Source organism: Candida orthopsilosis, assembly GCF_000315875.1.
Source record: "Candida orthopsilosis Co 90-125, chromosome 7 draft sequence".
In the NCBI taxonomy this organism is placed as follows: Eukaryota; Fungi; Ascomycota; class Pichiomycetes; order Serinales; family Debaryomycetaceae; genus Lodderomyces; species Lodderomyces orthopsilosis.
In genome coordinates, this window is record NC_018301.1 from 554523 (window position 1) to 577901 (window position 23379).

A 23379-nucleotide genomic window follows, 5' to 3' on the forward strand; every position below is an offset into this window, starting at 1 on the left:
AAGAGACGTACACAATAGGAGATCCGGTTCAGTAGTTGTGTTGAAAACGTATGAAAAACGTGTGTCATACGAATCTCTTTTCCAAGTTCTTTTCTTTTGCCGCTGCTGTACGTTGAGATCTAGAGGGACCCGTTGTTGTCTCGGATAGTAAAAGGGACGGGAATAATGGTAATCCCAGCCATTGTAGTACTTTTATTGTAATGATAACCTTTAACTGAGATTTCAGAGGATACAAGGAAGAACGTTCTACACTATACTGTAAGTTCTTTGTTCTTCTGTTTTCTTCTCTTGTTCTATGTCCATTTGCTATTGTTATCTCTATAAAGAGCAACCATATATTGTATATTGGTCTTAGTATGATCTGGGAAGCCCCTTCGGATCAAGAGGATGTATAACGTGTATGTGTGGTTTATTATTTGCTTGCTGTTGGAACTGGTGAGAAAGAGTATGAAAATTGTATGTTGGTCTTGATGAAGCTCTAGAATCGCAAACATAAACACTTAAACTCCTATTTCTAAAGAGTTACACAAACACAAAATAAACCTTTTTTATTTTTTATTTTATTTTATTTTTTTATCGCCGAGTTATTTTTTTTTTCTCTTCAGTTTGCAATTAGTCAGAGAGTCTAACAATGACATCAATTATCAAGAGTACAGTAACAGAATAGTATATATAATCAACAATAAATTCCCATTTCTTCTTCTCGTGGCTTTATTCTACAACTTCAACATTCGAAAGCTTTACATATTAAGAACAGATATCAGCAACTGAGCAACAGTTTTATAGCATATCATTGCATCATACTCATTCTCATACAAAACTCACCTACCAAATACACGCAACTCATACTGGTTTGTGTATATACTCATACTACTCATTCAAGATATATATATTCAAATTACTCCCGTACTCAACAACGATTTCCCCATACCAATATTATATTATATTTCAACCAACAGAAAAACTTAAAAAAATAGGAACGCGTTATACATCACAATGACTACTACTACAACTAAATCCTCCCCACATATGTCATTTGCACAGACTTATATCCTTGCCAGTAAAGTAAGACTGAAGTTGACTAAAGAAGCAGCATCACCAAAATCATCATTAAGAAACTTGGTTGTTCAGGCTAATATGTTGGATAATTTGATGGATTATATTACCGAAGAAACTGAACGCAGAAATAACTACAATCAAGAACAGCATCAGGGGCAACAACAAGACAGTGATGGTAAACGTGTACAATTTGATATTCCTTCCGAGGTTAATCATGGCAAATCTGGTCATTCAGATGAAGAAGTTTCTAATACTGGTTCTTTATACAAGACTTCAATAACTGAATATGAGCTTGATTCCGATTCCGATTCCGATTCAGACTCAGATTATGAAGAAGAAGATTACGATGATGGTGATGAACAAGAAGAAGGTGATGTCAGTGATGAAATCAAACAATTGAATGGTGCTATTTATGAACATGCCGCAATGATTCCTCACGTAACCACTCAAGAAGTTACTGATTCTGATTCTGAAGACGAAGAAGAGGAAATAGACAACAGTTCACTGATTTATTCATCATCTGGATCATCAGATTCCGACTCTGATGATTATTATATTTATTCAGATTCAGAAGAAGTTGAAGAAGATGTAGCTACCCAAGCCAAGATTCCAAGAACTATAGCCATCAATACATCTATGCCATCCACACCTAGTTACAAATCTTTACCATTTACGAATTTATCTTCGTCTACACCAACTATCATTGAAGAAGATGAAGACGAAGAAGAGGAGGAGGAAGAAGAAGGTGTTGCTACTGATGTTGAAGAATCTGATGACGAAGGAACAATCATTTGTGATTCTGATCAACAAGAACAAATCGACCATTTACACCATGATATGCCAGAATTATGCAATACCAATTCATTAACTGATGATGAATATGATGATGAAGAATACTTGCTTACTCATCCACATCAACCACATCACCATCACCACCACCATCATCATGATCACCACAATAGCAATGCACAATACACATACCCAAGCAAAACACTTGAAATGCCAACTAACACTACTACTACCTCCACATCATCAGATGGAGGATCTAATTGTATTCCAATTAGTTTATTCCAACACGAGAATCTCACATTGGAACAAATTTATTAGATCTGTTTACCACCATTACACACAGTTATTAACGATTTGACCCATTGATAGAAATTTGATTATAGAATGTTGATTATAGAACAGGGATTTGTCCTGATAATGTTGATGATGTAATGTGATGAATTATAACGCTGCTTATGTTTACTTTGTGTTCTTTGTGTTTTTTGTGTTTTTCAAGTTTATTGCTTCATGATTCTGAATGAATTGTTTATGATTACAATGTCCAATGAATGATGTACTTATGATGTCATGATACTATTATTGCTATTACGACTACTACCACCACTACTACTACCACCACTACTACCACCACTACCACTACTACTGCTGCTGCTGCTGCTACGATACTTGTTATACCCTTCGGACGCTATTTTGGTTGCTTGATTTTCACTTCTTTTATTTTAATTCTTTTATCCAGAACTATTACTAGCTTATTTATAGAAACCTTTGAGTACACACATATACGATACAATACGAATAGATCAATCTGTAAAGTATACGACTCGTTGATACTACTCTACTGTTGTCCATAACTGTTGTGTATAGCTTTTATTACGTCAGAGTTTGGTATCACTTTCGTTGCATCGCTGAAAAAAAAAAGAAAAAATGAAGTTTGACGTAATTGAATTATTATTTACAATTATGTATTATTATTTTAAGACATCATCGTATTCTTTAATATGCTTATTATAACTGTATGTAAAGAATCATATGTCATCAAAGTATCAATAAAGCTGTTCCAATTCCGAAGTCCGGTTTTATTTTCCTTTGGTATATGTTGTGACAAACAGTGATAAAGGAAGAGAGAACACAAGGAGATGGTAAAGTGGCAATTACATTGTTTTGAACTTCCATAATAAAGCCCAGTTTATTTTCACCGTCTCTGAAATGCGTAGCTTGGTTATGTATCACGATTATGTATATATTTTTAGTGTTGCTCTCCCCCTTCTGCTTTTAATCCTCACTTTTGACAATTACACGTGATTACATAAATCCGATTATAAATCCGGTTAACTCCATATTTTTTTCTTTCTTTTTTCATTAACTCCGTTTTTTTCTTTTAAAAAATCGCGGATTATACGATTTTGAAATCCGAAGTAGGTCACACACAGACACACACACACACATGCACAAAAAAGTTATGTACAATTGGGATACTTTTTCGAAATCAATTCAAATTTAGACAAGTGAATGTAATGTCCTGACAATGGTACTTTCTTTTCTTCCCTTTGTCTGTATTGGATATATATCAGGCCATTATCTGTTTTGTTTCGGTCATAAAATAAACGTGTAACTTTTCTTAATCTGCCCCACAAACCCCTTTTATTTTCTCTTAATGTATTGTACAAACTTTAATGGGTTAAAATTTTGAATCATGCAACATGGTTCTTGGCAACGGCTAAAACATAAGTGGTAGGTGAACTTAAAATTAAATTTAAATTTACAAAATTAAATTCAAAGGTTGAGTTTTACTTTACAATTTTATAGCCGATGGTTCATACTCAAAATCACAAAATTTAATTTTACCTTGCAGCTTGTATTATGTCCCAATTTGGAAAGTGCCATACCAACATCCAACATCAAAGGTCATCAAAATTCAAGTCACAAATGCAAAGTAATTGAGTTACTAGAAATCCAGGCATCGTGAGGATTCTGATTCCCCCCCCCAGAACACTTTTTTATGCTATTCGTAGAACATTCCGTGCTCCTATTTTTAGTCGGAGGATTGCGTGCGTCAAGAATCTCGCATTGAGAAATGACCCTTTTCTGCTCTTGTGCACCCGCCAAAATCCTTTTCTCGATTAGGATTTGAATATAATGCAATAATTTAAATTCATATACTCTTTGTGCATGATGCGACAATAATGCCTAAAGTGCGCTTTACAATGATGGGAAGAGTAGCTCTATTGATTTTAGTTAGTGGCTTTTGAAGCTATACTGTTAGTGTGTCCAGAAAATTCAATGAAATAGGTTCATTACAAAAATTTGTGTTTACGGAAACGGAAGTTAAACACCGAACACACTTAATATTTGACGTGACTAACCATAAATCAGAATATCACAAAGAATCAGAGAGCTACATTTTTGCCTAGTTAAACCATTATTGCCGACTGTGGTTGTTTTTACTAAATTTACCCCAGATTTTATTTAAAGTAATAAAAGAAGGGTTATGAATAAGTTATGCATGATTATCAATTTCCATTTTCTTTTTTAACCGATTAATCTTTGTTGCATTTCACATCGGCAGTAAACGAGAAGTGTCTCATATATGTATTTCACTTTACTGACTAGTAGCTTGTGGTAAATATACTCCCACAGAAGCAATGGAGCGAAGAGCTTTTCTTCGATAAGTGGTTCTTGATGCGATCTCGAGAGCAAAGCTTTGCGACGATAGGGAATTGCTTTTTAAATATGTCTGCCTTTTCCTGTTATCAGAGCCCAACTATGCAAACCTACAAACATAACTGCGCTTTCCAATTGTCATATACCATGAACTTACACAAAGAGGTTAATAGTTTCACTCACCGGTTTTGTCATGAACGTGGAGTAAAACAGTGTTTTCGTTAGCTATGCTACCTATTTGAAGAACTTCATATGTAGCTGCAGTTACAAAGCGACGGGTTGAGCCGCGTGCAGTAGTGCTACTCATTCATAAATACTAAAGCGTCGCTTTAGATGACGAAGGCAACCACTGCCCACCACCTTTCCCATAACAAATAGCTCCTGCTTCTCAAGTAGCGCATTGGTTGCGTATAGCTATTCTCGCACACCGCAGTTCAAACTTCCTTTGCTGTCTCTTTTTAAACAGCTATGTTCTTAACACCCTCGACCAAGTCATCACCTTCAACACCACCGTTTCCATCTTCTTCCTCAGTACCAGCCAATCCACGCTCGAATATCTGTTTTCCAGTTAATCTACCACCATGCATTTGTTGCATTTTTAATTCATCTTTTTCTTCAAATTTCATTTCTTGTCTAAATTTCAACCTCCATTGATTAAATGATTCGGGGGTCACTTTAGTCCCTTGGAATTTTTGTTGTTCAATTTTTTCTAATTCATTTCGTTTACGTTCAAATTCTTTGGTCTTTGTGGTTAGTTTTTCATTGAATAAAGATTCAGCTTCATCTTTTAAGACCGTGACTAATGTGAATATCGATGGCATTCCAATTCCGATCTCTGCTTCTTCATTCAATTTTGATAATAGTTTTGATAAATCTCCTCGTTCATACTCGATTGTTTCAGCCATGTTTAATGCAAGTCTTGTTTGTTTGGCTTCTTCGTCTTCGTCATCGTCGTCAGATTCTCCTTCGTAGTCTCCATCTTCATTTTCTTCTGCTTCGGCAACTTCTATATGTAGTTCCGGTACGACTTCGGGATACGTTTTGGGATATTTGACAACCAAGTTTAATGCATGTTTGCGTTCACTTTCAGTATCTAAATTGATTCGTATTTGGAAATGTGTTTGTGCTTCATTAAGAAATTCTAGTTCATCGGGATATATCGATTGTAATATTTCAATTTCCTGTGTTTGTTCTTCTTGATGGTCCATAGTTGTCGGACTTTGGTCAAAAGGGGTCGTGAAGAAGCGATGCTTTCAGGTGGGAACACAATTTTTTCATTGACATTTGAAGGGTCGAGAGCTACCAATCGATATCAACAGAGGTACGTATTGAACAGATGATAAGAGTGCATTTTTTTGATCAAATAGAACTGTTGCTTATGAACGTTGATACCCGTCGTTTACTTCCTTAGAGGGTCACCATTTCGCAAATCGATGCGCTGTCACTTTTTCAGTCCCTCCGAGCTATCTAAAAATGCTTGATTTTTCTAGTCTATAATCGGTCCAACTACGTTGCTTTCTTGGCTCTGATAGGGCTTTCAAACTAAGCCTCAATCCTCGACTGGCTTAACCTATACCCTACTTCCTGGGCAACTCCGTATTGCATTGCTCCTCAGTGATCACCACGAACGTTGCAATCGATTCACAACGTTAGTTCAATTTCAGGTTTATTCATTGACAAATAGAGCATCCTTACTTTCTCATTTGAATGACGTAAGCTCCTTTAATACTCACATTACAGTAATTTCTATTGTACGTTTGATTTGTTTTCCTTTGTTGCTTTTGGTGGGGAGGGGAAACGCGTAAAAAAATTCAAGAAACGGTCGTGCGACTCTCATTATAAGGTACACATGCAACACACAACACACGACACAGTCTAAGGTTTAAAAAGCTCATTCGACGGGGTCGATATACATCACAATATATCCATCTGGACGCATTGTTAGAGTCTAACTCTTCAACAGTCTCGCGATTTTGAATCTAGTAGCTAAGCTTTGCTGATGATAATCACGTATTGCGTATCCACGTAATACACTAACTAAATTCATTCAAAAGACCAAAAAAAAAAATCTTTTGTGTTTCAGTTTACGATCCAAAGGACTGTTGAAAGAAATACATCATTCAAAGTTAAACTTTGTCAAGGGGAAAATCACCACCGAAAAACTGTAATCAAGGGTTAAATTCAACACTACAGCCCCACAATATCCTACTTTTTCATTTAAACTAGATTTTTATTTTGTGTGAGAAGGGTGACATTGGTTTTCTCGTTTTTTCGGTGTTTTGGCTATTTTTAGAATCGTCATCAACTCAAGGGATATAGGACAAGAGGCGAAGCTTTAAAAAGAGCATTTGCCTCAGCATCGCATACCAGACGGCATACATTAATTACAGCCAGGGGGTACCTTCAACAATTGATTAATGAGTCCTCGATTCCCACCAAATACCAAGATAAAAGATTTTGGGTACCCTGAATCACACCCATTACATTTCACAGCATCGATAAGACATTTGAGAAAAGGGAGATCATCTAGTGACTATGAAGCATCTGATGATGCAACTTCTTCCGATAACACATCCACTACATCATCTTCGGTCACCTCTGAGCGCCGATCGCGACATCATGGAAACTCAAACTATGAAGACTTTGAGGGATACGATTATGAAGCAGAGCTAGAAGAAGATGAATATGGCGACGACGATGATGAATATGAGAAAGATGAGATAAATTGTGAGGCTCGTGCCATATTTGATTTTCAACCTGAAAATGACAATGAAATCGGTTTACTAGAAGGTCAGGTGATATGGATTAGTTACAGACATGGTCAAGGATGGCTAGTTGCAGAAGACCCTGAAACTGGAGAGAATGGACTTGTCCCCGAAGAATATGTTGAATTAATCGGACTACTCGAGAGAACAGATGAAAGGGAAGAAGATGTGGCCAAGCCATTCTTGCCCGAAATATTACGAAATGATGAACCTATAGGGGAGATACGAGGATCAGAGGATGAATGGGTGGACACAGATGAGGAGTCTCTAAAGCTGAATGTGGATATAACTGAGGACAAAACAAGGGGAGATGAAACTCTGGTGGATGAGTTGGATAAGTCAGTACATGAAATGAAAATATGACACATAGCTAAAGGAGAAAGGAATTCCAAAGAGGGGGTGTATAGCGTGTAGGGAATATCATTGTATCTACATCTTTATTTTTAAAGTCGCGTGTGTTGCAAATGCGCATCACAATTTGAACCTTTTTTTCAAAATCATCGATTAAATTGAAAAAGGTCTCAACCACTCAGCAAATGGTCATATGACATCTACCCACCTGCCCTACTCGACTTCTGGTGAGAGTAGTGAAGACAGTAAATTTGGAGATTCGCCGTCGAGGCATATGAATCAATCGCCATCATGGCATAAACGACAGCATAAGAGTAGTTCTGAAAAGACGATTAGAGAAGAACGACAGGGCCATCAGCATCTACGGTCAATTATAGAACAAGATACACAGTCATTACAGGAAGCCAATGGCCATGCTTCTTTTCCGGTGGAGAATAAAGACAATGCATCAAATAACTATTTTGACATGATCTTTAGCTCCGGGAAAGTACCATGGAGTCAACCCAAGAAGTCAAAACTTCCTACAAATACACGTACTTCTGTTCAACGAGAGAATAAAAATGATACATCAGGTAGCTATTTTGACAAAATTTTTGGCTCGGGGAAAGCATCATGGAGACGAATAAAGAAACCACAAACCCCAAGTTTTCCAGCCGCTAATACTTCTACTCACTCAGAGAAGGGTAAATTAGATACAACAAGTAGCTATTTTGAGATGATTTTCAATTCTGGGAACGCATCGTGGAGACGAGCGAAGGAGCAAGATAGTTCTGCAACCGCAAAAGACGACTCTGATGGAGACCATTTATCTGACTCGAAGAATGGACATGAGTATGGGGATGGAATGAAACGTTGTGGCGACCAGAGAAAAAGAAGCGGTACAGGACACCAGTTAAAAGAAGAAGCTCTTGGACGAGAGAGAGATCGTAAACGGAAACAACGATTGAAACGTCAAGAATTGGAGCAACAGCAGCGTAGACAAAGGACCCAAGATAAAATAAAACAAGCAAGACTCGAAGAGAAGGATCAGAAAAGAATAAAGCTCGAAGCAAAGCGACAGGAGAAATTGGAGGACAAATTGAAAAGACGAATTGGAACACTAGAGCGATACTTGGAGAATCCTCGATTTCAAAACCGACTTGACCGTGATGCTGTAATTAAAGAATTGGAGAATTGGAAGTCAGAGTTGAATAAACCGCGAGAAGAACGGACCTCATTGGAAGACTTTAAGAAAAGGCTGCAGCGGAAACTCAGGTCTCACAGCAATGATCGACTGAGGAATGAGTCTACCGATCCAAAGGTTCAAGATGTACAAACAGGCGGTAGTGAGTTACCACAAGAGAATAGCTTCCTAATCAAGAAGAAGCGCAAGAGGAAAGCTGAATCAGAAGAGAAGCGTCAACAAAAACGTGCCAAGAAGGAAGCAGAATATGTTGAAAAGGTACAGAAGAAACTAGAAAGAAACTATATAAAAGAAGTTGAACGTAGACAAAAGAGAATAACAGTACTTGAAAGGATATTTTCCAATGTGAGATCAAAATATCGACCTGAGATGCCAGAGCTATGGGAGGAGCTATACACGTTGAAACAACAAGAGCAAGAGAGACTCATTCAAGAATTTGAAAGTGGGCGCGTGAAGGATGCAACACAGTTGCTGATTTTACCAGTATACAGTCTTCTACATCAAGAACTTTACAATCGAGAGATTCGCAAAATGGAAAAGGAAATTCAGAATATCGAGCAAAAGTTGGCGAATCCAAGGGCAAGATATGATTTACCCGCATTGAATCAAAAGTTGAAGCGATTAAAGGCCGAGTGTGAAACAGCTTTGGGATATCGCTATCGTGCACAACTTGAGCGAGGCAGTGCTGATGAAGAGCGTCAGCAAATTGCATCTGCTGAGGAAACTTCCAAATCTAATGATACCCCAACATCTAGAAACCAACATAGCTTTGGATCTTCTTCTTTATCTCCACCACCGAGCTCATTGTACTCCGAAGATAACGATGACCATCGCGCACTTACAGAAGAGCGACCATTCCGTCGACCAAATGACAATTATATCAAATTTTACAATCGATTTGTTTGTGAAACCTTAGATCCCGCAAACTGTATCCCCGAATTACCATTATCTTCACTGAAAATTAATTATAATGGAACTTACCCTAATGAACCGAAATATCCTGGTCTGTATTGGTCAGGGGAGGAAAAAGAATTGTTTTTCACTTTACTTGCTCGATATTCAATACACCAATTAGATATGATTAGTTTACACATGGGTAAATCTGAATTGGAAATCATCACTTATTACAATTTATTAAAACAGGAGTTGAATAAATTGAAAAAAGTAGCTAGGCATAGTGGACAAGTGACAGGTTTGAAAGATTGGGATTACCGATTGGTGCGATATGAAGAAATTCCTGCTGCTTATGAGATGCTGAAGTATTTCACCAAACTTGAAGATGAGCAAAGCTTATTGATTGATGCAAAGGGTGAAAATGGGGCCTATGAAGTGGAAGATATTGATGACAAGGCTGATGATACATTGCTTAATAAAGCTCATTTGTCAAAATTGTTTGGTAGGATATGTGATGATGAATCGCTTCAAGTTATGGCAAATTTAGTAAAGCAACTCACCAAGAATATACTAATCAATGTAGTCAACATCAAGACGAAGAGATTGGAAAATGATTCAGTCGATGCCACCACTATTAACATCTTTCCTCGCAACATCAAATCGAGCTTAACTCAATTGGGATATTCACATCCAAATGCAATGTTCAACTGCGGTAATCCATTGGTCAAGAAAGTTTACTCAGAACAATACGGACAACATCGATGGTTCAGTAATCTTCAAAACATCATTTCTGTACCTGCATTTGGTAATTTAGTACCTGTACCTAGAAAAGCAACAATTCCAACCATCCACGATTTACACCAATTACACAATAACAAGTCGCACTCTAATGATGACACGCTTAATGATGAATTGGAATCCAAGTTGATTGAATTGGAAACTAAGACCATTGATGAACATGATTTGTTAGAGCTGAGAATGTACGAGCATGCATTGTTGTTGATGTTACTTGAAGGCAAGACTGATGCGTCTCCTGGTGATATCAAAAGATTGAATCGATGGAATAGGGAATTTGATCTAGAAGAGAGGCAATGTAAGGGGGAATTGGATATGGGAGAGGTAACTAATGGAGAATTGACTGGGGATGAAAGTGAAGATGTTTATTATTCGACTGATGCATTAAAGGCATATTCACGACAGTTCCCTCAATACAATAATAGCGGTGAGGAACAGCTGGTAGAAAGGGCAATGGCTGACAATTTTGAAGGTGATAAGGAAGAACTGTCTACAAGCAGTAGTGAGTTTGAAGACAACAATGATGACCATGATGACAGTGATGACGGACTTTCAGAGGAAGACTACAATGATGACAATGACGACAATGACGACAATGACGACGAATTGTCAGAGGAAGACTACAATGTTGAAGATGTAGTTACAAAAAGCCATTTCGATGAATTTTTTATTAGAAATTACGAATAGGTTTATAGATAGTATATATATCATGATAGACCAGTCATGGAGCTATAGAGTTTTGTATTCTTTCATTTTCAAATGTGGATAATCGGGGAGATGAATTATTGCAACTTCTTTCACAGATGACAATTAGCCGAGAGCCTCTAAAGCTACCACATAAACTCCATAGCGCTTATCCCTCATTGTTAACGACACGTTTCACAGACCAAACCCCGGGATATGCAGACATTTCGCATTCAATACTACGCAAAATGTTTTCAATTGACTTCTTATTAAATATCCCATTCCCATTGTGTGTAACTTTAAAGAACTCTTTGTATTCGTCATAGAGTGCATCCAATAGCTCCATTCTTGCCCTTGGTTTATTACTCACCCGCTCATACACAAGTCCCAACGTTAGACCATACCCTTCAACAAAAGTCTTGATTGGTCCTTCATTATTTTCATATTCTATCAATTTTTTGCAACACTTCCTTTTAGTCAATTGATGGGATAATTTCAATCCAGTAAGGTTTTCTTCAATTATAATATTGACATTCCAAGGAATTATGCTCGAGATAAACAGCTGAACAGTAGCGAAAGGCGATCGCTGATCAAGTTTTTTCAGTTTCATTTAATAATTTTCATCTTTGTCCACTGGTAGCAAAATCTAAGAGTTGGTAAACTCTTGTTGATTAATAGCTCGTGCTGTATGAGGTACAATATAGCAGGTCGTTTCAATTTGATATTGCCAGTATTAAGTGTTTAACAGATTTGACCTAGCTATCGATGTCCTGACTATCATTAGAACTATCTGAACCATAAATTGTTTAACTGTTTTGATATTCTCTTGTCTGAAAGCTTCATAGTTGAGTCTTTCTTCTTTGGTCAACAAAGAATATGCCCTCTTTCATTTTCAGGTACTTCAGATTGTTTCTCTTGGTTCATATTTGAGAATTTGTCTTCTGGTTTCACAAACGATGTGATGGATACAGTGGTGGGTGGGTGGTGTCTAGTGTAAATTTGTAATGAAAAATGGTTTTGACTAAAACTATGACTATTTATCAAGAGTGTTCATTAAAATGTTTACTAATGGCTCAACTTTTAGGTGTTGAAGCATGCATTAGTTCTTATCAATTTAGTAATAAAATCTACACAGAAGAAAAGCTTACCCAAAAAATGAGGACTTAATCTTGTTTCTCACCATGGTCGTCCAATTTTCAAGAAAAATGAAGAAACTAACCTCTTGCTCCTTCGCTCGTCATCAACTTCTCAATGATGTACAACTTCTAGTCAAAATACATATATTATATACCTTAATCAGATTGTGTTAAGTTGATGTAATAAAGTTTTTAAGGATTTAGCTCCGCACTTCTCCCAACTTGACATTTGAGATGACCAAACCATGAACACAAAAGTTCCTGGAAGATATTCTCCAAATTTTTGGTTCACTGGATGGTAAGGATTGAATTTTATCTTTTCCACATAGTATCGAGCCCCGATATAAGAAGCGATGTCAGAATACTTGAACAAAATCTCACAGAATGTGTCAAGACCCTATTCTGCTCCAAAACTGATATTTAGTAAATCACCATACATTAACTGGCACAACTTTCCATCGGTTAGGTTGTCTAGTGCCTGATATACAGATTTTTAGTTCCTCTAGTCGTCCATAATAATGACTATACCTCAAAATGACTAATCTCTTGACTAGATCATGTAGACCTATCAAACATAATACCCAATTGGACCAGCTAAAGGCACTAACTCTCTGAATTATGCATGATAATGCAATATGGGTTTCTGGTGACATTTTAAAGCTTAATTAAGCATTCGGGCTAGCTTCAATCTGTCTTTCCCCTTTTCCCCGCCCATTTTATTGTAAATGTTGTGCTGAATTGAAAACCAATAATAATAGCACCCATGAATCACCAGCTGTACCCAAACCACCAACACTGGTGTGTTATGTATTTGAAGCTAATTTACGTCTATGTTTAATGCAGCTTTTATATGTCAATTATTTTGTAAATCTAAGTATGTTGGTGTTGTGGTATTTCATTTGTAATTTTTTGGCAACCAAATACAAAAATCAACGAACGACTCACTATTCTAGAACCTCAATTCATGTGACACCATTGTATTATAATTACAAATGAATATATACCGCCCAGTAGACACTATACTGACAATAAAAGTGTCCATTTAGAGTTGTGGTTGTTGATTATGATTGATTGTGTGCTCGATTTCGAAAAAAATAAAGTGATACTCAAAAAGTAAAATAATTTCTACAAATGCAAAACACGTATTGGTTCTGAAAATCCTACACGAGGGCTCAGTTCTACGAATAAATCTCCAGTCCCATAAAAGGAGCTTTATAGTGTATAGGAATTTCTTCTATTAACTCATAAATTCGTTATTCAAACCTTTTCTCCAACGTCACTGACCATCTCATGCTGCTCATCCTCTTTTTTAAATTCATATCTCAACATAATACATAAACAATACAACTTGATTCCAAATTCAACCATTTTCAAAGTCGTATTTACCTCAAGATCATTGATCATAATAAAATTATAACTGAGTATAATCTTAAGGAAATCATTGTTTAAATGACATAGATATCCCAACCACTCTGGATTTTGGTGTAAACTCACATAAACTTCCTCTTCTTTTTCTTGTTGTTGTTTGTCTGATCTGTTAGTACTTGATATAAATGCAACTAGTAGATCAGTAACAAACAATCCATATATTATAATCACTTGAATGGCAATGGCAAATTTCAAGTCAATCGTAAAGTATTGTGAACTCTCAGTGGAAACAATAAAGTATGATGCAGCATTAGTGATGATACATAAGATTATTTCAAATAATATAGCGAGATTCGTTAGTTGATTGATTCTAGATGAGTTCTTTGGTGTTGAGAATCTGAAAAGAAAAAGTAGCGTAACACATTGACAAAGGTATAATTTTATCGTTGACGTTGAGGTATTGAGGGGTAGATCGATACCTTTGATTAGCTCTAGAACACCTGCCAAGTGATTTGTGCCCATTTTGTACTGCTTTTGGTCTGATAAGATACAGTGTAATATTTCAGTGAAGCTTTGGGATTTGTGAGGTGTCGGTATTAGAAATCTAGTTCTGTGTGGAATGGTGATTTGTAAAGAATGGTCGGAGTAAGTGCTTTCAAATGATAATGCCGTTTAACACTATATTATATTACCAACAGGAAAACTCATCAATATTTATACAATTTATGCACATGACTAAAGTACAATGGTTAGTTTATTGTATTTTTTGAGAAAACGTGTGTTAATGAGAAATTGAGTACTAATCTTTTGGGTTTTGTGTAAACTGTGTAGTACACATTTTGCATACACGTGCCAACCATAGTCCCAAACCAAAGGCTTGAAGGCTAAACTACTCCTAAAAGAGAAAAGTCTCCTATTGAGTTAGTCATTTGTGCTACACGATAGCTTTTTGAATATATTTTTAAGGTAGAGACAGTAATATAATTCCATTTTGTTCCAAAATTTTGTGGCTTTTCTCACTGGCGCCCTAATCTAAATATAGATTGAGGTAGAGAAAGACCCAATAGAAAGGAAGAATGGAAACCACAGCCTTGACAAAGTAGCACAAACCACTGCATTTAAGAAGGTATTACACTATCAATTGTTTTAGATGGGGTGTGCCGTGATATTCGACACAACTCTAGTGTAGCTGTCTCAAGTAGGGTTTTGATAAACCTCATTGCTTAATATCTGGTGCTTTTGACTCCAAACTAGAGGATAAACATGCAACCACATGGTTGAGAGGGGGGAGCTGGCACCATACCTGTGTCTACTAGACTTATTCGAGTGAATTATTGTTAGTTGAGTGGGATTAAACTGAATAAATTCTTCTTAAAATTGTAAGTTATTCATTAATTACACAAAATGTCAAAAAGTATTGTTACTAAATTTAGTTTGCATTTTAAGATTACGAGAGAGGTTTAAATACGATAAAGCCGTATTTATACACTCAACCTGTGTTTACTCTTTGGATGTGATTTATTCTCATACAACCCATATTTTTTCAGCTCCTATCTTCATCTATAAATAGGATGCAAGCCAAAAGAAAGGCGTGGACAGCTTTTCACTCCATTACCATCGTGTAATAAGCTAAGCCCCCTCCTCTTCTGTGCGCATAAAGGGTTAAAAATTTTTGTCGCTCTATAAATAGAATATTTCATTCAGAGATGACTTCTCACACGATGATAGTGGGACTCTGATATTTAGTCTATATATAGCAACTAGGGTATCCCTAGGGTTAAGTCACTTGACTGGCTAGAGCTTTTCCGACCTCTGTTTCCTGCGTTGGTTTGTGAGAAAACTATTTGCAGATACATTGGATTACACACCCAAAGATGATTCTGTCACTTGTTATTCATACTGAGGGAATTTGATGCCGTACTATTCTTTTATGATTTATGCAAGTATATTGCAGTGGAATGCATTGTACAATTGCACTGGTTTGTATACTTTTTACTTCTTTAGAATTGTAACAAAAGAAAAGCTATCACAAAGTCTATTCTACATTTAGAAAAATGCCTCAAACAGGAAAGCGATGAAAAGTCATCCAAAAGTATAGGGGAAAGGGGGAAGGGGGTGATGTTCGAAGTGTGCCTTTGTCAAAATCAGATGCAGAATCACAAACAAGTGGCAAAGAGGTCAAAGTAGCGCAGAGGAAAGAAGATCACACAGTTCGACCAAACTAAAACTCACTATTCTATCTCTCATCATCAACTGTATCAGTAGCTAAGCCAACATGCAACTATGAACTGAAGAAAGCTGCAAAAGCGAAGCTTGATAGGCCTTGCAACTGTTGCCAAGAAAAAAATTACAATGGGGAAGAAGTATTCTTGAGGGGCTTAGATCTCCGGCAGTAGAATTGTGTATGTTTAGTGATTTCATTTGTAAATATAATTATTACAGATACTACTCTGCTCGATTCCGTATATGTATAGGTAATATGAGGAGAGTCTTGTGCATGATGTGCTCACACGAGTGGTTTCTTAAAATAGAAGAAAGTTTACACAAATAAAGAGCAATATGCAAGATTTGAGGCATTTTTCAATCATTGTTGGGTAACGATTTTTTTTCAATTTGGTTTCATTTAAACTTAAGTTTTCGGGTTAGATAGTTTTGAGTGTCTTGAAACGTCAAACGTTAATCTTTGAGCACTTTGCGTTAAAACGTTTAGCTTGAAATCCTAAAATCTAAAGCGTAATCAATTCATTGCAGTGCGGAACTATTCCTATAACAACGACAGTTGGATAATGGTGGGTAATAGTTGAGTCCCAATTCATGCACCACACAAGCTTCTCATTTTTGGGGGCTATTACGATTTCCGAATGGGACTACTTGATAATTTCAAGAAAGTAAAACAGGGGCTCTCATGGATTACACCTGTGTCACAACCTTCCTCCAACACAAGATAAACGTTCTCCCAAGCTATCAAATAGTACATCAATACACTCAAATCTTCACAGTGTACAGCACATAGCCACCAAAGCATAAAAGTTTCCTAACTCCAAGCTTATGTCTTTTGCTTAACCTGTCTCTGCCTTTCATCGTCTCCCATTGGCTTCGCTTCCTTAGCGTACGGTTTTCTCCCCATATTACATATTCTTCAAGTTTGCGACCATTATACCGTTACTGATAACTCCAGTTGCGACTGACAACAACTTAATACCCAAAAGAAACCGAATTTGTGATGACTTTTTGTAAACTTCAAATACGTCGTAAGCTAGGTTCTGTCTTAATATTCTGAGTTCACTGTCATTGATGAAACCATCAACGTGCCCTTGTTTCAAGTAAGATGACAATGTAAGTGTTTGATTCTCTTGTATTTTAAGTTTATCATGGAAGTACATTATTTCAAAAGACGTAATGAGACAATTATTGAAACAGTCGTTGCGTGTCCTCTTAACATCAATTTATTCCTCCCCTCAGCATCTCAGTCTTCTCCCTGCTGGGTACATCTATCAACTCTTAGGTAAAACGACAGGCAATCTGTAAGGAAACAACTACAGCATTGTGTAAGCAAAGGATGGCGATGAATACCCAAGTATCACATAGTATTTTCCTAAATTCACCTTTTTCCGGGTACGAAATGCGTGGAAATCAAACTAGTCTTGCTCTACTTTGTCTTAATATTGCTGCTCTGGTAGAGTTTGGTCTGTTGGGAAGCGTTTGAGGATGTTGAGAGAAGGACCATTTTATTGTATGGTTGTGAGTAGTGAATTTGAAGTTCGGCTGATGAGGTAAAAAAAAAAAAAGGGACAATTTCATGGGATATTTATACTGTCAGTTGCCCATTAGCTGCCAAAGTAGATATTTTTATTATGCCCTCGCACGGTGTACTGTAAGTGTATTATATTCAATGTTGTAAAACACTTACTGTGGAATACCACTTAGAAAAGTATAGTGCAGGTCAATACGTGCAAAGGGGTAGTTTTGCACTTCCTACAAAAGGATATTTCAATATATAATCACAAAAAACACTTGTATTGTAACAATACAAGCAGAACTTAGTACTGTATTGATGGTAAACAGGAGTCTTACCCGACGATCTTTGTACAAAAACTAGTTACATACAAACATATCCTATAAAAAAAGAAACGCCTCGTTTTGATATATACATTCAATGCATGATTTAGTTTCAGACTAAAGCAGACCACAAAGTATTTGCTCATCGTCAATGATACATTACTACAAAATATATGTGAGGGAGCTGGTGTTGATCCGCCTCAAAGTGTATCAAGATTTGCGTATGTGTAATTTTGTGTTTTGTTGAAATTTCGCTACTAAAACTTTAGCTCGTAAATGTATATGTGCTTACATATTTTGATGATCAAGTACAACTGTGTTTTGTGGTGTTTCATAAATTTTCGCACGAGTGAGCAATGAGATGGATGAGACAACGAAGTGGGGTTCAGATAGGGAAAACTTGCCTTGTTTCTTCTTGCCTTCATACGGTCCGATGCCGATTAGTTTAGGGGTCTAATGCATTAAGGAAAAGCTTTATTTACTCTAATTCAATTTAAGGTTTTGCCAATCCTTTTATAGGAAGCTATTCAATTACTAGCTGTTGGAAAAATATCAGCTCATTTTTATCGATAGATGAGGAACCTGTAGTAGTAAGCCAACATTTGATATCTCCCCCTCCCTTACTCCCAATTCAACGTATTTCTCTCTTACACCTTCCCACGAAGTTGTATCAGGGAAATAAGCTTTTACTACAAGTATCCATATGTAAGTGTCATAGGTCTGCTGTAGTAAATTTCTGCTTTCTATAAAACTTCATTGCATATTTGAAAGTCTTGTGATGTTTACGATTATCAGCTGAAATGTATAACTGCTTAAACCATGAAGCACTCATCTTTTCTGTATTAGGCAGTTGAATCTCATTTTCAACAGTTGATGCAGTTTTGTAATTATTATTATTTTTTCTCGTCTTTGTAGTGAGCACGTGTATCCCAATTTTTTCTCACTTGGGCAGCCCACGTTGTCTCAACAAACAAAGAAACAAAGAAACACAATACAGGATAAAAGTGGTTTTAGATTATGCATCATACAGTTATTTGTTTATGTTTCTTTGATGGCTATTGTTATTAAGGCTTAACCTTATTCTGTTTAGGTAAATCTCTCATAACGATGATATAACCTTACAAAAGTGCAGCCCACGTTGTCGATCCAGCGAAACCTAAAACTTTTTTGTTATGCTTTCCTCGTTACAGGCTTTCCAATCATCAAGGATGAGTTTGTCTTTTGTGTACACATAGAAATGGAGCAGTCTTCACGAACATCCCTTGATCCTTTATGTACGTTTACGGTGACGTTTTTGTTCATCAACGTGGGTAGAGTAATAATGTCCAGTGTAGTCATGTGCATATTGTTGGAATTTTCACATTTTGTGTAACTATTGCGGCTCAATTGCCCACAAAACAAACCAACAACTTAATATTACACAAACTACAAAGCTAAACACATAAACACAATCGTGTGCGTGTGCCCCTCGTAACCCCTTCACAAGAATATATATATATATATAACTAATCTCATGTTCCTCTTTTTCTTTGAAATACTGTAGATTATTCAAGCCACATCGACCTATTTTATACTCATGACGAGTACTCACAGGAAGTTCATCAATATAATAGAAAAATACATGTGCAATGGGGTCCACAACCCCATTGTATCATCAATAATCATCATCTCATTCATCTTGGGACAACTTATGAACTCTTCATCAGCATTTAAAACAACACTAGCACAGACAACTTCACAACTGATAGTCGAAGAGGTAATAAATGGTACAATAGATGGCGAACCAATCTCGTATATCCAAGACACAACGACAAATCCATCCTTTGATGATTATTTTTATGATTTACTTTCCAATATAATCAATCTTGTATTCATTTATCGTTTTGTCACGAGAAACAGCTCGCCACATCAATCCAGAACAAATTCTGTTTATCAAGAATTATGCATGTTTATAACGCAACTTGTGGCAGCAACCTATTTCATGTCAATGTATTTCACTCAATTTCCCAAATTATTACAGATTCTTACATCACTACAATTAGTTTTACCGTTCATCATATTTTTCATTTCAATTTCATCAAATAGGACCATCTGTAAGCCATTAAAAGAGTGTAACAACAACATCCTTCCGTTTTTCATCACCAACTCATTTCTTTTTATAAACACAACATTTACTACTAGCACATCTACTTCTGCTGGTACTTTATCACAACTTATTAGCTGGCTATATTTATTTGCAGCTTACTCACAGAAATTATACCTCATCTACCAATACGTGATATATGAATTGATTACTGTCTACGAAGAAGAAGATGATGAAGAAGTGGAAAAACAAAATGATGAAAAACACGATTTAGAGAAAGGGGCTGTAAACAAAAGGAGTAACCATTCGACGTTTCTGGAATTCAAGAATAGGTTAATGATGTCCGTATGCTATATTGTTATGGGTGTGGATTTAGTATTCATGTGCTTATTAATATAATAATTATACGTTGGTAGTAAAAGACTTGTAAGAAGTACTTGGTAGGCATTTTCATCTCACATTGGGGAGCATGTCGATTCTAATCTCGTCTAGTGAAAGACTTTATTATTCAAAAGTATTTTTTTGGGCTACGACTTGCTAACGATAGTGAAAGAATGCCACCCAACGAACTAGAAGTGGTGAACAAAACAGAAGACTTTCACAGTTGGTTTAGAATCATTTTGAGTCGTTGTGAATTCTCGACTCATAGTTCAGGGGTTTATCAATCAGGAACCTTCAAAAAAGTTTCGGTGATAGAAAATTTCCTCTCTTTTGTGGTGGAGAGTTAGTCTCACTGGCCACAACTCTTTCATATTTGGTTCTAAATTAATATATCCATTTACACGACCAACATTAGTACCAAACCAATATTTGCCTGTTATAAGCTTACAAAAATGGAGTTCAAGTCTACAAGTTTAAATTGTTTTCCTGGAATTTATGCACATTATCTGCGTAATAGGGAAACAACGTATATTGTTCTTCAAAACATAACAGCTTTTGTAAGCAATGGTATACTCGACATGCAATGTCCGTAATATTCACAGTTTTCAACATTGTACACCCTCCGAGACTCGTATTGTATGACTTCTAAATTAGACTTATTCTTAATTTAGCAACAATTTCCTTTTTGTGTGATATGCCGACAAAGCCAGGACAACGTCAAAAATTTATTCCAGGAATCTACGTGGCTCTCTTATCTTATTATATGGATGGTTATGGAAGTCTTGTCCAGGAGTATTTCATTTGAAACAAACGTATAAATGATTGAGCTAAATCCTTTTCGCCTAGCCGCAAACTATTGATGATATTAAACTCTCTAAAGTCCAAGGTAGTTTTCACATATTGATGAGGCATAAAGTAAAAATAGAGAAAAGACCGAGTTTAAAAACATCTGGCAGCAATAAAATGCCGCAAATTGTATATTTAGACCAGGCTGTGTAATTATCTGCCTCTTAGCCTCCACTTTTTTTTTCATCCATATTCGTTGCTACAAATCTAAATTTGACTAAAAAGAAAACTCGTGCAAAATTAGAATAAAACATTTTACTAAAGTAAGCACAGATATATGTTTCTGTGCTGTATAATTGGGGGACGCTTTATATAGATACTGAGTTATGCAAGACCCGAATCTATTAAAAGAACAATGTGGCAATTAGAAACAAGACTAACTATTGTACCCTTATCCAACATGGATTAGATTAAATGTACGTATATATACATAAAGTTTTCTCTTTTGGATAAATTATCACTCAAAATGCGATTTCACATCAACTGATTCTCAGATATATTTCACCTGTTTCATCATAGAGACTCAGGAAAGAACTCACTTAAGACACTAGAAAGCCAAAATAAAATCCACGTTCCAATTATTTTTCAGATTAACATTTACAATTGTGACTATAACCCTCATTTCAAGACTACGACGGAGTTTTTTCACATCAATTTTACAAAAATGGAGACGAGTACAGAATTTTTAAAAAGACTTCAAGAGATAAGTGTAAATACATTCCCACCCGATTTTCCCTTCAACTTATCAATACCATCATCAATTGCTTTTTACTTTTCCCAATGCGTGACTCTTTTCTTCCTTTTTAGATTTCGCAAATCAAATACACCAAAAAATACCAACACTCAAGTATCGAGCCCATTTTGCAAATTGTTTGAAATGTGTTTATTCATTTCCACCAATGCTGCATCTGTTTTCATTACCTTATCCGATGAGAACGCACCCCCTTACTTCACTATTGATTTGAAGTATTTCCTTGTTATTGAAATCATAATCATATATGGATTATTTGTTGCGGACATTGTTACGGCGAAGCTACAGCAACAAGAGCAAATACGAGAAGAGGAAATTCCAAGTCGAGTGGCTTCAAAAGATGCATCTTGGGTGAAATACCTATCAAATCTCAATAATGATTTCTTAAAAATAATAATTAGTTACAACTTGATCATCATAAATTATCTTCAAGTGAATACGATTTTCAAGTTGGTGGAATTTGGGATAAAAATATATTGCATTTTCATTATGTTACGATATGAATTTGAAAGTGGAGATGAAGATGAAGATGAAGAAGAATGTGACGTTTGTCAAAAGGTTTAATTTAGATGCGTTCGACGTTGTGTAATGCGTTTGATGAAAAAAAATAAGTATTTGCAACCAAATTTTGTGCGAAGAATCAAAAATTGCGAAGGCGTGGACAATTTAGTGTGTGGAGGGCCAAAAGTACCCTTTGGGGGATTGTAAGTCGTGTATTATAGCTTTCTTTGGTTTATTTGGAACAGCTTATGTAATCATGTGATACTGTTCTCCGTGTCAACGCTGAGAAGGTCCGAGAGCCACTTACATATAACAACTACCAAAGTCAAGTCATTTTTTATTCAATTTGCTATACATCAAAACTTACAATTGACCAGAGTTGTCAATAGTAATCTTCTTAGAAGTAGCACCACTTCCAGAACCGAATGACTCAATCTTCTTAACAACATCGAAGCCGTCGGTAACTTCACCAAAGACAACGTGTTTACCATCCAACCATGGGCATGGAACAGTAGTAACAAAGAATTGAGATCCATTGGTGTTTGGTCCAGCATTGGCCATTGACAACAAACCTGGTCTGTCGTGCTTCTTAGTGAAATTTTCATCAGCAAACTTGGTACCATAGATGGATTTACCACCAGTACCGTTGAAATTGGTGAAATCACCACCTTGCAACATGAAAGATGGGATAACACGGTGGAAAATTGATCCTTTGTAACCAAAACCTTTTTCACCAGTGGCTAAAGCTCTGAAGTTTTCAGCTGTTTTTGGAACAACATCGTCGTACAACTTGAAGGAGATTCTGCCCAATGGTTGGCCATCAGCTGAGACATCGAAAAATACGTTAGACATGGTTGTAATTGATCAATTGGATTTGGAATTGAACGTCAGAGAAGAAAGAAAGGAAGAAAGAAAAAAGTGGAATTGATGGCGTATTTAAAATGAATTGGGTTTCAGCGTTGGAAAGAGATTTTGCTAAAAAGCGACCGACAAAAAAAATTGTGTCGAAGAGCTATAATTTTTCAGACACAAACTAAAACACCACAAGGGGAGGTGCAATTGAAGGAAAAACC

General features: G+C 36.3%; 8 protein-coding genes across 8 annotated transcripts; 5 read left to right on the top strand and 3 right to left on the bottom strand. All coding sequences in view use genetic code 12, as the record gives it.

The window, feature by feature from the left end:
* Nucleotides 1-996: 996 nt before the first annotated feature.
* CORT_0G02790 (hypothetical protein) lies at nucleotides 997-2166 on the top strand (the record flags this gene model as incomplete). The annotated part of the gene is made up of 1 exon (XM_003871034.1): nucleotides 997-2166. The coding sequence occupies one exon, from the start codon at nucleotides 997-999 to the stop codon at nucleotides 2164-2166; it is 1170 nt and encodes a 389-aa protein (XP_003871083.1).
* Nucleotides 2167-4967: 2801 nt separating this feature from the next.
* On the bottom strand, nucleotides 4968-5717 carry CORT_0G02800 (hypothetical protein; the record flags this gene model as incomplete). The annotated part of the gene is made up of 1 exon (XM_003871035.1): nucleotides 4968-5717. The coding sequence occupies one exon, from the start codon at nucleotides 5715-5717 to the stop codon at nucleotides 4968-4970; it is 750 nt and encodes a 249-aa protein (XP_003871084.1).
* Nucleotides 5718-6926: 1209 nt separating this feature from the next.
* CORT_0G02810 (Nbp2 h) lies at nucleotides 6927-7637 on the top strand (the record flags this gene model as incomplete). The annotated part of the gene is made up of 1 exon (XM_003871036.1): nucleotides 6927-7637. The coding sequence occupies one exon, from the start codon at nucleotides 6927-6929 to the stop codon at nucleotides 7635-7637; it is 711 nt and encodes a 236-aa protein (XP_003871085.1).
* A 181-nt stretch (nucleotides 7638-7818) lies between these two features.
* On the top strand, nucleotides 7819-11184 carry CORT_0G02820 (hypothetical protein; the record flags this gene model as incomplete). Its single annotated transcript, XM_003871037.1, has 1 exon — nucleotides 7819-11184. The coding sequence occupies one exon, from the start codon at nucleotides 7819-7821 to the stop codon at nucleotides 11182-11184; it is 3366 nt and encodes a 1121-aa protein (XP_003871086.1).
* A 2390-nt stretch (nucleotides 11185-13574) lies between these two features.
* On the bottom strand, nucleotides 13575-14207 carry CORT_0G02830 (hypothetical protein; the record flags this gene model as incomplete). The annotated part of the gene is made up of 1 exon (XM_003871038.1): nucleotides 13575-14207. One exon carries the CDS (start codon nucleotides 14205-14207, stop codon nucleotides 13575-13577), a length of 633 nt encoding a protein of 210 aa, XP_003871087.1.
* A 5113-nt stretch (nucleotides 14208-19320) lies between these two features.
* On the top strand, nucleotides 19321-20226 carry CORT_0G02840 (hypothetical protein; the record flags this gene model as incomplete). Its single annotated transcript, XM_003871039.1, has 1 exon — nucleotides 19321-20226. One exon carries the CDS (start codon nucleotides 19321-19323, stop codon nucleotides 20224-20226), a length of 906 nt encoding a protein of 301 aa, XP_003871088.1.
* A 1492-nt stretch (nucleotides 20227-21718) lies between these two features.
* On the top strand, nucleotides 21719-22369 carry CORT_0G02850 (hypothetical protein; the record flags this gene model as incomplete). Its single annotated transcript, XM_003871040.1, has 1 exon — nucleotides 21719-22369. One exon carries the CDS (start codon nucleotides 21719-21721, stop codon nucleotides 22367-22369), a length of 651 nt encoding a protein of 216 aa, XP_003871089.1.
* Nucleotides 22370-22669: 300 nt separating this feature from the next.
* Nucleotides 22670-23158, bottom strand: CORT_0G02860 (Cyp1 peptidyl-prolyl cis-trans isomerase; the record flags this gene model as incomplete). The annotated part of the gene is made up of 1 exon (XM_003871041.1): nucleotides 22670-23158. One exon carries the CDS (start codon nucleotides 23156-23158, stop codon nucleotides 22670-22672), a length of 489 nt encoding a protein of 162 aa, XP_003871090.1.
* Nucleotides 23159-23379: the final 221 nt, after the last annotated feature.